The sequence below is a fragment of the Chelonia mydas genome, chromosome 3, assembly GCF_015237465.2.
Source record: "Chelonia mydas isolate rCheMyd1 chromosome 3, rCheMyd1.pri.v2, whole genome shotgun sequence".
NCBI classification, from domain to species: Eukaryota; Metazoa; Chordata; order Testudines; family Cheloniidae; genus Chelonia; species Chelonia mydas.
In genome coordinates this window covers 99,836,597-99,851,979 of record NC_057851.1, presented here as the reverse complement: position 1 = coordinate 99,851,979, position 15,383 = coordinate 99,836,597, and the positions used below count along the sequence as shown (strand labels likewise).

At 38.5% G+C, this 15,383-nt stretch overlaps 1 protein-coding gene across 5 annotated transcripts in view; it reads right to left on the bottom strand.

Moving 5' to 3' along the window:
• The window catches only part of MYB (MYB proto-oncogene, transcription factor), a 35,816-nt gene that overhangs the window by 14,662 nt on the left and 5,771 nt on the right, over positions 1-15,383 (bottom strand). For 2 of the 5 annotated variants that reach the window (XM_007058057.4, XM_027820571.3), the window contains 12 exons: positions 14,106-14,177; positions 13,293-13,385; positions 12,624-12,844; positions 10,501-10,735; positions 9,459-9,539; positions 8,954-9,058; positions 7,407-7,664; positions 3,336-3,478; positions 2,776-2,890; positions 2,560-2,685; positions 1,078-1,188; positions 300-407 (listed from right to left, as the gene is read on the bottom strand). In XM_007058057.4, the coding sequence (XP_007058119.1) occupies positions 300-407; positions 1,078-1,188; positions 2,560-2,685; positions 2,776-2,890; positions 3,336-3,478; positions 7,407-7,664; positions 8,954-9,058; positions 9,459-9,539; positions 10,501-10,735; positions 12,624-12,844; positions 13,293-13,385; positions 14,106-14,177 (1,668 nt within the window). Of the gene's footprint in view, positions 1-299; positions 408-1,077; positions 1,189-2,559; positions 2,686-2,775; positions 2,891-3,335; positions 3,479-5,008; positions 5,372-7,406; positions 7,665-8,953; positions 9,059-9,458; positions 9,540-10,500; positions 10,736-12,623; positions 12,845-13,292; positions 13,386-14,105; positions 14,178-15,383 lie in introns of all 5 variants that reach the window. The other 3 variants (XM_007058054.4, XM_027820573.3, XM_027820574.3) reach the window with 3 other exon arrangements.

The window sequence follows — 15,383 nt, the reverse complement described above, 5'->3', positions numbered from 1 at the left end:
TGTGTTAGTCTCTAAGGTGCCACAAGGACTCATCGTTGTTTTTAGAGTTAAACATGCATCTCTGGTATCCTCTTATTTTCAACTAAGAAAGGACTAGCTTGACTGTGCCACTCTGCTACATTATATTGTATGGAGTACCACTGAATGCACAACCAGATAAAGTGAGGCCGAGAGTTTGCCAAACCTTGGTCAATTAATCTTAAGATATCACCTCTCTGCACCTGAAAACTTGTTAAATCATTCTGTAAGAGATGTCTAGTATAAATATAAAGAGATATTTATATCTGAAGATCAGTTACCTGCAACGGACTAGCCAATGGCCTGTTTCTAGGTACTGCAAATGTTTTGTGAATGCTTTCATCCTCTTCTGACACTGGCATCTTTAAAACGGAACTAGTAAGAAGATTCTAAACAAAAAAAGAAAAGGGAATATTTAGAGGAATTTTCATAACACTAAATTTAGAAAGACCACAAACAATATTTAAATGTTTTAAAAACAGATCCACCCTAATTGCACACTGGATAATAGCATGCCTTGTTGCATAGAGAGCTTGGGCCCTCTCATCCCTGAAGCCTGATTATAGAGCATCATTATAAAGTGTAGAGTAAGGCCCTGATCCAGTAAAGCACTTAAGCATGTGAGCAATCCTAATGAACTGAATAGAACTACTCAGAGGTTTAACGCTAAGCACATGCTTTGCCAGAATGGGACCCAAGTGGAAATTCTTCTCTTCTACCAGTTCTAACTCTGTGATCTACTCGTTTTTATATAGAGGTACAGCTCTCTTCTAAGTGGATGCCTTTTACAAAGACAATCGGGAATGCCACATCTATATCTGAATGCCTGCAACTCCCACTGTCTTCAGTGGGAGTCACAAAGGACTAATTAAGACCAGAATTGCCCCTTGTCTTTCACATATGTGTAAAATACACAAACACACAAATGGCACTACATACATAATGAACCAATACTTTTCCTGTTAGGAAGTTTAAAAATAAATTGTTTTGTCTCTTGCCATTAAGAATATTGGATTAAAAATGAAGAAAGAGTTCTGGAGTTTGGACACTTGTACGTACGGGCACATCTTCCATAGTAGATGCATGTGTGAAGAGCTGAGTGTTCAGGTTTTCCCCTTCCCAGTGATTCGAGCAAAAGAAGTTTCCAGCTTTAGCTGTTGGAGACTCCACCTGGAAGCAGAAAAGGAACCATGTGTTAAAAGGCAACGTCCATGAGAATATTTATGCTTTAAGTTCCTCAGCAACTGGACTGGTCTGTAGGGTCCAGGTGTCCAAAGCCACAATTTAGCCCTTTGTAGCAATTTTGTTCTTTACATCCAAAAATTCTTAAATACTCAATTAAAAAATAACAGATCTTTGAATATGTGCATTCAGATATTCACTAGTTCCACTTTCATTTATACAAGTTGTAATCCTTTTTTAAAAGTAGTGACAGAGCATGTATTTTGGGGCTTCGCATAAATGATAAATTAATGTAATGAGATATTTTCAAACCACCGGACTTCTAGGTCACTCTGTAGTTTGGTCCCCATTCGGTTATTTTATATATTTCACCAATATTAGAAAAATTAGTCCAAATTTCTGGACGAATCTACCTTTATAAGATGCAAATAATGCACATTATATAATAGCCTGAACCACTGGAATCAACAGAGACTTCCAATGAAGTCAATGGGAGAAGACCTGGGTACTAATAGCTAAGGCTGTGTGTTGGTCATGGAAGTCACAGAAGTCATGGATTTCGTGACTTTCTGTGACCTCAGTGACTTCTGCAGTGGCCGGTGCTGGCTCAGAGGTTGCCTGAGTTGGCAGTCCCTGGTCCAGCAGCAGCAGTCTAGGTGTGGGAGGGGGCTGAGGGCTGGGGAAGGAGGTTAGTGTGACCCCAGTGTGTGTGTGGGGGGTGCTTACCTGGGAGGGGTCTCTGGCTCCCACCGGCATGTCTAGGCAGCTCCTAGGTGGAAGGGCCAGGGAGGCACCGCCCCCGCAGCTCCAATTGACTGCAGTTCCCGGGCAATGGGAGCTGCGCCTGCGGAGCCGGGGCTTGTGGAAGGAGCAGCGTGCAGAACCCCCTGGCCGCCCCTCCCCCTAGGAGCTGCAAAGACACGAAGCTGGGTAGGGAGCCTGCGAGCCCCACCAACCCTCCCCTGCCCCCAGAACCAGCGGGGGTCCCGGGCCACCCACTCAGCACTCACAGCGCCCCCAAACCGCCACCCCACCCCCCTGAGCATCCATGGCCCCCAGCCTAAGTTTTAGTTTGGGGTATATAGTAAAAGTCATGAACAGATCACAGGCCGTGAATTTTTGTTTACTGCCCGTGACCTGTCCATGACTTTTACAAAAAATACCCAGGACTAAAACACAGTCTTACTAATATTATTAGGAGTAATTATTTAGCTCATATGTTTTATTATTTAGCTCAGGCACTAAGATCTTGGTATTCACCTGGAAAAAAAGACATCTGATTGTTTGAAAATAAGTTTGATAGAACCGTTTGCTGTGAAACTGATTTAGGTTGCCCCACGTAAAAGTTTTATGCCTTACCTCTTGTTTGATTTTTTTCACCAAAGGGATTCCACTTTCGTGTAGCCCAGACACAATTCCAGATTCATCAGATTCTTGTTTGATAACATCATGCAGGTCTTCTACAAGATGAGTTGGAGTTTGAGGCTGAAAGGGGAAAAAAAATGTATAGTTTATGTCTCAGGCAATCCCTTCACACTAATATCCAAGTGACTTTTATCACCATTTCTTTCTTACCAGCATCTTCAAGGGGCCATATTTGATTTCTTGAGCTGCAAGTGCATTTTTGAATGGAGTAGGTGTTCTTGGAGAACTCTCCAATATTGACCTCTTGATGGCTGGAGTTCTGAAACTTTAAAATGAGAGAGAGAAAAATTTTGTTACAGAGAATGTGTTCGAACATCTTTGTTCTGACCCTATAATTCAGCGAAAAAGTGACCTACTGTTAAAGACCGATGGATTATTAAATTAAATTAATATTAAATACTATCCTGTGATAATGCCATGAGTTCACACTATGCTATTTTACTTTTATGGACGAAGCACGTGTTTTAATAATTTAATGTAAAACAATAATCTAATAAATTGATGACTGTATATACATGATTGTTACCCATTCAGAAACTCTATAATGAAAAATACAAGTATTTTTCTAAACTAAAGAAAATCCAAATAAAATGCATCAACAAACAGGACTGTAACAAACAATCCAGCATTTTGTGCTGGCTGAGTCCTAAACTGAAAAAAATAAACCCCCGAGAGTCTGAAAATACAATGTTAAAATAAAAAGGACTTACATATTGTTCTCCTTCTGAGTCTTAAAAGTTTGGTCTCTGTGAAGTGGTGTTGTAACAGACACTTTATGACCACAGAGTGGAGTGGAAGTTAAAGTAGGATTGTCCAGGTCCAGATTTTCATGGTTGGCTGAGGTGTTTAAGAACTGCAGTTATGAAAAGAAAAAGCAATATGAACACCTAGCTGATGATGTTGCCTTTGAGCAAAACTGGGGGGAAAAAAATCATCTTTCTAGACAATTAACAAGATTATTTCTATTGATCCACATATAATTGTATGTCTGGCTATTCGTGTCTGATTACAGGGTAAGCGTGTTAACTCATGAGCAGCTGGTTGAGAGAATCATGAAGCAAAAATTAGCATTTCAAGTGCTGGAACTATGAACAAAAATTACTTTCTGTTCCAATAAGAAGCAGTTACCACTACTCACAGAGCTAAATCTTAAGAACTCAATTCAGTTTTTAATCAAATAAACTGCAAATGACTGCCACCATCATTTGCCTAAGTAAGGCTTCAGTAAAAATGAGTAAGGATTTCAGGAGTTGGTTCATAGAGTATGGTGGTTAAGTCCCATTAAGCTTTACGTAAAATATTAGGCATGTTTTTAAATTAGTAAATAAAGTGTTTATTATAGGACACTGAACTCCTGTTATCTCTCTGAAAACAAATATTCCATTTGCGCAGCACAAAGTGAAAATTATAGCAAGCTACAAATGCACTGAATGTTCTGAAATGCAAGTATTGGACTGATTGAACAGGAGACAGTTGGATTATTTAGGTAAAAATTCTGCATTGGGAGGGCGTGGCCTTAACCTCATTTCCATCTCTAATGCTTATGATTCTATGAATTTAGTGGCATCATTACTCTGTTAGTCAAAGTTTTGCCAAAATACATATTACCCAATAGGCCTACTTGTACTATATTTTTGTATGTGCATCTTTTTAATTTGTTACATCTCAAAATATGCACTTAGCTCAGTCAATAATATATGTTTAAATATACCGATTTGCAAATGTAGCAGACCTTTAGATAAATAAAATGCATTTGATAACCTCCAATAAATTATTTTTCTCTCTTTAAGGACCATCATAAAAGAAAACCAAGAAATCCACAAAGAAAAAAAATCATGCTGACATAATGCTACAGCTGTGACACAAAGCAACAAATGACAGGAAATTCGAAATAGAGATCAAGATGACCTTCATATACAAATTTTATCCCTGTCCCACCCCACCGCAAGAATCATTTGAATTTTCTGGCTGTTGTCAGTTTGTCTCACAATCTGCATGTTATTTAAATAAACTGAGTTTGGGTTTTTCTGGGTCAGTGAATCACACCGCGTAAATGGACAGAGATGGGAAAGTGTTACAATGAACAGAAATGTTAAACTCTGGTAGTTGGAGGAATTAAAAGCAAGAAAAAGCAAACAACCATCTTCCCCTTCAAAACCACCAAGAATTAAAGAGACAATAAAAAAAAGAGAATCAACAGTTAGCTTGCTGATAATCTAAACTCAGTGGTGAAGATTAACAGCAGTGAGAAGATTCAAACATGGAGTGAAATCAACAAGTGCAACAGCAATTAGTCATTTGTTCCAAAGGATTAGTTTCTAAACTGTTAACACTCTGGTGACTTTTGAGAATTAGTAACATCTGTGCAGAAGACTTGATCTACCTGCGAGGGAGAGAAGGGTAGGCTTTTGACAGGGGAGCGCTTAGGAGTTGAACTGCTGGCCTCAGCAAATCTGAAGGAGCTAGTGTAGCCACTGGCTAAGTGGCTGGAATGCCCTCTCTTTTTGCGAAGAATGACCAACGGAGCTGTGCTGCATTTTGAGGCAGATAAGGACTTTGGTGAGTCAAGAGAACCCTGACTCAACATTATTTTGCTCAAGTTTGTGCTAGGGCGTCCTTCAGGTCTACACGCATTGGCCTCTCTTTGCTGAAGCTGTAAGACTTTGCCTGAGGGAGTTTTGCTAGGCGAAGTGTCTGCTTCTTCAAAGAATTCAAAACTGCTGAGATCACCCCATGATGAAGGATCCTGAAACAACGTGGGAGGCACGGAACTATAAGACAGTATATAGTGCCACCTCATGAAAATACAGCATTACGATATGCCAGTAACAACAAACAACAACAACAAAAAAGCCCTTCCCAATTAATTCACTTTGACCCTAGTTTTTTGAGTAATATTATGAACACTTACTCATCTTTTTAATATATCCACTGAGTATATTAAACTGAATATTATTCCATTGGTACTGGAAACCAAATTCCTGAAAGTAGCAATGAGTCAAGTGATGTCCTACCAATATTAGTTACATCAATGTAGAGATAATATCTTCGTATTATGGAAGAATACGTTAATTAGTCTCCAAATGAAGCTCATCCTCTCTCTAACCAGGATGCTTGCAACTATATGCTGAATGAGTGTAGCAAAGTTTGAAATGTGCACCCTGGTTGTTATAAACTAAGATGACACCTACAAAATCATATCAATGTAATAGCTCTATTTCAACTGACATACCCAAAAATCACAGTGAACAAAAGCCTATGTTAAATGCAGTAAGCCACTCAGTATTAAATTAAGGTTTCCAATTCTTTAAATATGCCATGCAAGCTCGTTAAGCTTTGAAAAGAGGCAGCTATTGATGTTATGTCCCACAGCAAGGAAGAATTCCAGAAAAGCATATAGAAGTGTGCACAATCACACATAAGCCTAGAGACTCCTGATACAAACTGAATATCACTTACACTATTAAGCTGGTTTTGTTATCTCTAATTTGATTTCATTTTGAGAGAGGATATTATGAAGAGTCCATTTAAACCAGTGCTTCTCAAACTATCTGATGTGGCGGACCGGCAATTTTTTTTCAGCGTACCAGGGACCGGTACCATATTTGTGCCATATTATTATTGTATTCGCATAGGCACATAGCACATCAGATCAGAAAAACTAACATTCTTCACTGTATTAATTGGAATGGGAGTGTGGCGTACTCGCAAAGCTGTTCCCATTTAAATGCACTGAAGACTGACTGAAAGGCTGTGCGTCTGTGCCGATAGTATAAAATGACTATTATTTATATTACGATCCAAGAAAATATTACTTGAACGTTTGTAGTAATATTAATTTATATCAGAAACAATATAATGAATGTAATAAAAGTTGGCAGACATTTTTTAGGGGGCTTATCCGCTCCCACCCGACAACCTACTGCAGTGTCTTTTTCCTCCACCAGGTCTGCTGATCAGTGCAAATGCTGTCAAATTTCACAGAGCAACAACACCAACAATAATAATTAATCCTCCTCTCCCCAAACCTGCGCTAAACTGTCTTCCAGCATCAAGGGGCTACTTTTTTTTTTGGAGTGGGGTGGAGGGGTGAGAAAAGGAGAGGGGGTGGCAGCCAAGCCCGAGAAATTGCCAGAGATTAATGAGTCTTCTCCTTATTAGTGTGTCCGTGGGCTTTGTCTGCTCGGGGCTGGGCAGCGGGCAGTGTGAATGGATACCACAACGTGCAGGAAACAAACACACACATACATTACACACGCTGTGCCTCTCCCTCTCCGTGGCGTAAGGGGGGGGGGGGGGCGCGACCCGGCCAATGGCAGTGGCCATGGCAGAATCTCCGTCAGCTGCTGCAGCAGTGGCCGGGGTCGAGCCAGCATAAGCCAGGGCAGCGCACGCAGAGCGGAGCTGGCGCGAGCAGAATGCGCTGCCTCGGGTCCCAGGCACCATGGACCGTCAGCTGATGGCTCGTGGACTGGCACCGGTCCGCAGACCACCACTTTGTGAGTAGCACTGATTTAAACTACTGAATTTTGTAGTTTGCCGAAAATTACTCCTCCCACACACACAAGGAGGAAAAAAAAAAAAAGAAATCCATATATTATATAAGATTAAATCACTCTTTGGGACTTGATACAAACAACCATGTGTTATTTTAAAAATAAATTTCAAATCTTGCATTTATGTCGTTCTGAAAATAGAAATAAATATAAGGAGCTCCCAGCTCCACTCCCCTTATACCTAGATTGCATGCAGATTTGCCTGGAACTGAGAGTTCTACTTACGGAATCTATTAACTGAAGTGTTTCTGCAAATTCTAAGAGATTCTTAACATTATCCAGGATGTTGCTCTGATGAACGATCATGCATCTTGCAGGGGATGCGCTTTCTTCAGGTAAGCAACCGTGATCCACCGGCGGAGATGGAGTACAGTGGTGATGCTCCCCCAAACAGGAAACAGGTGCACTGTCGCCATTAGTTCTGGTATTGTCAGCAATTGTGGTGCTGTGCCAGCCTGGGTAGCTTGACGTGTGGTTCTGTGTCTAAGGGAAGAAGAAAAAAAAAAAAAAAAAGGAGGGAAAAAAAGGCAGAAGGAACTTAGCAATGAAATTGCACAAGGTGTCAGATGCTGCTGGAGGAAAGATAAAAGCAGTTGCATCATCTAAAAGCTTACGCCTATGAAACAATTGTCAAGATGTTTCCTTTCATCAATGCAAGACCTTGCAATGGTACATTTTATTTATCTTGAAAGTACCTCATTATTTAGATCCAGTATTAGGTATCATGGGCATATATATTGTATATCCAATATATTCATACTACTACGTTACTCCAAAAGTCCCACAGAGTCTACAATTCTTGCATGAAGCAAGAATTCGCAAGAATTCCCTGCTTAACACTCAGCCCTGTAAGAGGCTAAAGGATTTAAGAGTTAGAGTTGCTTTTGTTTGCACATCTCATCTTCTTCTATCCCTGTCTAACACTACAGCTTACACCAATGCAATGAAGAGGCTGTCAAATCAACGTGGTTAGGAAAGCAGAAGAGCAAATTAACAGAAGTTTCTTTCCAGTGTGATCATGCAACAGAAGAAATTGCAAAACATTAACTAAAGTTAAAAGTGGCCAAACTAACACATCATGCACACAATCATTTTATTATTAACCAGAAAAAATTACTCATACAAGTATCTGCTGGCTATCACTTATGTTCTAGGATGATTTTGGTTTATTTGTTTTAACTATATTATTACATAGAATAAGCTACTTATCTATTTTACCACCTATGCATGACAAAATGTGAGAATTCAGTAATAGCCAGCACGGGTTGCACACATGCAGCTAAAGGTTCGAACATTATTCATGGAAAAGTAAAACAAATTATCAAACATGCACCAAGTCTGAAGTTTACAAAGTATGTAATACACAGCTGAAGTAAGGAATGCAACAGAGAGGAAAAATTAATGAACAGGCACTACATTTTCATTACATGAACCATTGCACACTTTCAGAAACACACATCCCCAGTAATATCAGATCTGGTGGGATTTACTCTGTTAACTTTAGTGTTATCACCCTTGTGGTAAAATGTAGAGCCCAAACTTGCTCCCGCTGACTTTGCAAAAGTAAAAATACCTGCAAGTTGTTTAGTACCATAACATACATAAATTTATAAAGCAAATTCATACTAAATATGTGCTATGTTTCATTCTTTTAAATCGGAAATATAGGGCCTTGATTAGTGTCACAGGCAGAGGGGGAGTAAAAAGGTAAAAAGACAAGCACTGGGGTAAAGCTGCTATCCCTCCATCCAAGCACACAGTGACAGTCTTACTGGTAATGCCTGCTGCCCTTTCAGTTCATTCTCAGTCGACATTAGTAGCAACTCTAATTCCTTTATTCGTTTTTCTTTCTCAGGGTCTTCATCATTATAGTGTCTCTGCAATTAAGAGTTAAGGGAAAAGAAAAGATAAAGGTCTGATCGGATGTTGCAACTAAAATGCTTATGGCTTGCCGTCCTGTGGTATCACGGCCAAATTAGCCTCAGAGGTAAAACAAATGTCAATTGCGTTTTCCACTGTAAAAATCCCTGTTGAATTTCAATACAGACATTGAAATAGAAAAAGTGAAAGCCATCACACTAAATATCAGCTAATGTGTTTCAAATTTACCTCGAAAGAACTGATTGTTAGCTATGTCAGAACTCCCTCCCCTTCCCCATTTTCTTCTCCATCACTTAGTATGTTAAAAATGTTTTCTCAAGGTAAGAAGTTTGCATTTTAACTTCCATATCAAATGTTTAACAAATTGACTCGTGAAATGATCTTTAAACTATCTACCTGAATAGCTGCAGCGGCTGGCTGAGGGACATTGACAATATTTACATGCAGTGCTACTGGATATGGGATTTGACCAGGGACCTAGGCCAAAACACAAAAGACACTCAAAGTTATTAATTCCATTATGCGAGCTGCAGTGTGTGTTTGGGTTAAACTCAAGCACTACTCCTGCATCTTACACTGAACATTTAAAATCCATAAAATTCCTCTCTTCTAACTTGCAAGAAAACTGAGCAGCTTTTAACAAGTAAATACGACACTAAGCATCAGAGGAGGAAAGACGTTCAAATAAGAAGCACCCACCAGTTCTGAGAGTGGATGAATAATTCAAAGAAAGTTTTATGTTTGTTAAATGTTTCTAAACTGAAGTGCAAATGGGAAACAGATAGATTGTAATAAAATGTAAAACCCAATTGCAATCTAAAATCCATAACACAATTGTGTTTAAAGGTAGCAATAATTTTCATATTAGTTATTAGCATAAAAGGATTTGGATTAAAAACAGTAACAATGACCCTGCAATCAATACTCAAACAGAACAAATACTGAAGTCAATGGGAGAGTCACATAAAAAGGGACTACAGAATCAGGCCCAAGTATAGCTGAATTTCAACAAGTACAATACTTACCACCATAAGAAATGCTAATTCATATGCATTATAGTTGGTTAGTTTGTTTTAAAAATTAAGATGTTAGAATGCTGTAGCACAAAGATATGAAAGCAGATTTACCTATTTTAGGGTTATCTTATGCCCATTATTGTAGAGTATGATACTCCACTTCTGCAAAGAACTTCCTTAACTTTATGCGTGTGAAGTCCCATTGACTTCAATGGGACATAAGCATGTTCTGAAGGTTAAGCACATGCTGAACTGACTTGTGGAATCAGGGCCTGAGTGTCTAAGATCAGCATTCCTTATTTGCCCTCATTCCTCCAGTCCATCCGTGAAAGCAATAACAAAAACATCATTCTTCATCAATTTCAATGCAGATAGCTTAATCACAGATCTACATATGCAACAAAAAGTTTTCAGCAGCTTACATTTTGTGGCTCCGAGATGTGGTAATAGGAGTAATCATTGTTAACTGGGGGTTGGGTGGCTGCTGGAAGTTGTGCAGAAGGTGGAGTGTGAACAAAGCCCATTAAGTGATTGTTTTTCTGAAAACTTGCAGCTAATGATGACTGGTTGGCTTTGGAAGACTCCTGAAGATAACCTTCCTGTTCAACCTTTCGACGCATTGTAGAATTCCAGTGGTTCTTGATAGCATTATCAGTTCTACGGAGGAATACATGCATATAAAGACTTTTTCAAATAAAACTTTCAATTCAAATTCAGTATAGTTGTAGCCATGTCAATCCCAAGCTATTAGAGAGACAAGAAGGGTGAAGTAATATCTTTTAGTGGATTAACTTCTTTGGCGAGAGAGACCAGCTTTCGAGCCACATGGAGTTCTGGACCTGAAGAAGAGCTCTGTGTGGCTCAGAAGCTTGTCTCTCTCACCAAAGAAGTTGATCCAATAAAAGATATTACCTCACCCACCTTGTCTCTCTAATTCAAATTAAAGTTAATTGACTGGAAACTGTTGTCAGTAGAGAGCATTTCTAAGAGTTCTCAATAAATTTGTCACAATTCAATGGTGTGTGTAACACAGAAAGGTGTTCTACCCTCCTCCTACTAACCCATAATTCTTAAGCACAGATTTTTAACAATTCCAAATACAAATCAGCTCTCTCAGGTCATTGCACTTTGAAATCAACTACCAGTGGCAATTTGCACCATAAGAATGTATGGGATAAGACGCATGGATCTCTACTATGACTAGGATTTATGGATCCAGTTCTGATGTTTCTCTTCAATTATATCTCACTGTGAGAAATTAATCACTTGAGGTCTACCACATCTCTGCTAGGTGAAGCAACTGGCATGTGGAGCAAACCCCACCTTCTAGGTTGCTTCATGCACCATCATTTTTTTGAAGCATTAACATTCCAATAGAATTTTGCTGCATTCTATTACTACAAAGAGAAACTGCAGGAACCAGCAGTGAAACGGTTAACCTCCAGCAAATTTCACAACTGGGCAACCGAACAGTTATTAGGGAAAGTTTTTTTTAAATTTCAGAAAACAAACTTTCAAGTATTCAGTTAGTGTGATTAGACAAAAGCTATGAGAACTGCATTATTAAAATCAGGTCTTGGGGTAACTCAAATATAACGCCTCTATCTGAGAGTCTTTACTTCACCATCACCCAGTGTTATTAACTGTGGGTGTCTGTGGTACAAGGAAGGCTGCAAGAAGATTATAAGGCTCTCCAAACGACAAGCCTATTTGTGGTTCTTCTCTCCAGCCAAAAAAGGCCATCACACTTGTGTCTTGGAGATGTTTTACCAACTACTGGAGTCTAGAGGGAAAAGAATGTTGCTTGTTTATTTTGTATATTTGACAGCACTTTGTGTTTGGGCACTTTCACTGTTACCGCTGCAAAGTCAGTAAGACTTACAGATGCACACTTACAGATGAGTAGTCCCATTGAAGCCAATAGAACAACTCATATGAATAAAGTTACTCATTCTACATGAGGGTTTTCAGGACTGGCATTTGAGTTAGTTAGTTTCCCTTAGTTTGTATTTGGATCATTCACATAGCAACAGAGAAGAGTAAAACACTTTAAAATATGGGGAAAATATTAATGTAAAACCATCAAAACTGTCTGGGGCACAGGAGCAGATGTAGCTTGTGAAACAACTTTTAATTCATTGTTAAAAATACTGACTGGATTTCAAGTTGACTGTATCCTCTTAGCTGAATGTAGACTTAGTTTCATGTATAGAGTCTGATCTTGCACCATTAAGTCAACAGAAGTTTTGACAAATACTCCAACACAAACAAGACTAGAGCCACACTTAGGAAGGCCCTGATGATTTACTATGCTTACTATTTCTTAATCCAGTGGCAAATACTTTAAAAAATATTTCTCCATATACTTGGTCCCAGTCAGATCAATGGCAAAAACACACGTTGATATCAATGGCACTAAGATTTGGCTCAAAGAATTTTGGTTTAGAACATGCAATTCTTTCAGTGTACTAAGAAGTCACCTGAAACAGACTGCTCAGACTCAAAACCTTCTCTTCCCTATTTAACGGCTACTATATGTCATTACCGTCCAGGCAGCAACTTTGCAATTTCTGCCCATCTGTTTCCCAGCCTCTTGTGTGCCTGGTAAATAATTCTATCTTCTTCTTCAGTCCAGGAGGTTTTCTTTACTTCTGGATTCAGATGGTTGTGCCACCTCTCCCTGCATTGTTTTCCAATCCTCCCCTTCAAGTGCTTGGCAATAACAGACCAGCGCTTTGGGCCGTATTTTTGCACAAGTTCTATCACCTTCAAAGAAACACAGAAGAACCACCCATGTTTTAGTGTGACATAATGAATTAGTGCAATCATTCTGTAATACTCCAATATCTTCAATGAAGTTTCTCAAAACCGCTGTAGTAGAGCAGATGGGTAGGCACTGCTTCGTATTTTCTATTTATATATTTACCCAAAAGGAAAAGGCTTTGGTAATATCAAAGGCATTTCTAGCGTTTAGATTTGCAGCATTAAAGTATTGATTACTTGATTTGTGTAGAGCACTTTGAAACTGTACCAGGAAGCACTAAATAAATGCTAAGTATTGATATTATTGGGGCCAGTCTTCAAGTCCTTCCTCAGGCAGTACTCCCACTGAAATCATTGAAGTCTAGATGAGTTTTATCCCAGTTATGACTGCAGTATTGGGCCTATCATTAAGTACTATTTAAAATATGAGGCTGAAAGAAAAGTTGATTACCCGCTGATCCTCTTCTTTAGTCCATGGACCTTTGATAAGTTCAGGATTTAGTACTTTCTGCCATCGATGCTGGCACTGCACATCTGTCCGATTCTAATCGCATATAAAATATACAAATTAATCACTTGTCATATAAGATGAAAGAATTGCAATATTTCTTTCTCGGTGCACTTGCTCCCCAAACAGACCTTCTATGTATCTCATTGCCAATTAATACAATGAAGCTATATGGGAATAACTGAGACAAGATTGAAATGAGGGTCCTCAGCAAATCAACGGCTGGGAAGTACTCTGCACATTGAACTAGAAAAGCATCTTTTCCATAATTGTCACTGTATCATGGTAACTAAACAAATTTATCCTTTAATATCTATTAAAGATATTTTAAAGAATAAGTGTTATATGTTATCTGTAGAATCTGAACAACAATAAGAGATCACAAAAGAGATCTCATATTTTATAAGCAGCATTTACTAGTGATCAAAGCTAGGTTTTTTTTTCTGTACTAAGACATTTTTGTTTTACTGTCAGATCAACCATCTGTTCTATAACAAATCCCCAAAAAAGTCTTTTTACATTTCCCCTCCCCCATCTGAGATGACTAGTGAGATAAATAAAATTGAGCATAAAAATTGATATTCAACAAGGCATCCTACTGTATTATAGCTGCATTTCTTAAGTTCCCATTTGTGGGGGGCTTTATATCACATGAAAATGTAGTTAAGAAATAACCTCTCCCCCACCCCTTACTTGAAAATGGGTGATAAAGAGTTGTCATCTCTGCAAACGAAAACAGAAACAGTGTCCACTTACAGGAAGAAAATTGGCAATAACTTTCCAGTCTTCTGTACCATTCTGTTCCACAAGTTTCTTTAGTTTTTCATCCTAGTTTTTCATAAAGACAACATCATCAATGCTCCAATCACTTAGTGCTGCAACTAAAATATATCAGTCAAGCTAAGGTAAAAAAAGAAAATACTCCACGTTGCTGAATTTTTATGGATCCACTTCTTTCAGGGATCCAGGACTGACATAAAAGGGAAGTCTCTGGCCTGATAATACTTTTTTTCTTGCCAAATACACCTCCTCATTCAGCAGATAGTTTTTCTTTGGTTATGGGTAGGAACTTAAATATATTTTCTGGGCTTCTGGACTATGCAAATTATGCTGATCTGCATTTTACCAGCCAAGGCAATTTAAATGATTATTTTGGGGCTGGTATTTTCAAACAAGTCTAAAGGAGTTAGGTGTCCAATGTCCACTGAAATTCAATAGGATTTAGGTGCCATACTCCTTTAGGCTGTTTTCAAAAAGCTTTAAATGTTAATCACAATACTGCATAAGATTCTATACTGAATGCATAATGTAAGTAATCCGCCATATTTACTGCTGGTGTAAATGGGCAAAACTCCTAAATGGGTGAAACTCCATTTACTTCAAAGGAGTTTTGAATATTTTCATCAGCAGAGATTTTGGCCCAATATCCTAAAAGGAAAGTCCAGTAATGTAGGCCCTAAAGACCAAAAACAGCCAATTAAAAACATCAAGAAGGACAAAGGTATTGTAATAGCAATTCAAGCTTTTAAAAAAACCTTACATGAAGCAGCCTGCTAATGTTTATGTATCAGGATGAATCACTGGTGTTGAACAAGCCCAAATATCACTCAAATAACTGAATTAACACGTTTCACACAAAAATTAAACCATTGTAAATGACCATGGATTATCCACCCCTGTAAATGAACTTTTTATTACTACAATTTGCACAGAAAATAGACACAAGAGCACTAAAAGTTACCAAAGCATATTCTCTTATATTCAGTCTTTCAAAAGGGGAACATATCTTTAATGTCAGTTTGAGGTACAGAATAGATGTTTCTTCCAGATTTTAGTTACTGACCCATGGAATCACAACTCCATTATTAAAGCACAAACTTCAGATGATCCATTTATTTGTAATAAGAGGGCAGAAGTTTGTACAACAGTTGTTTGCTGCTGTTAAGATACTGAAGAGACGTCATTTCTCACATAGCAACCACTTTCAAACAAAAGAGCCAGCAATAACAATCAAACATTGCTACAGGTAACTTT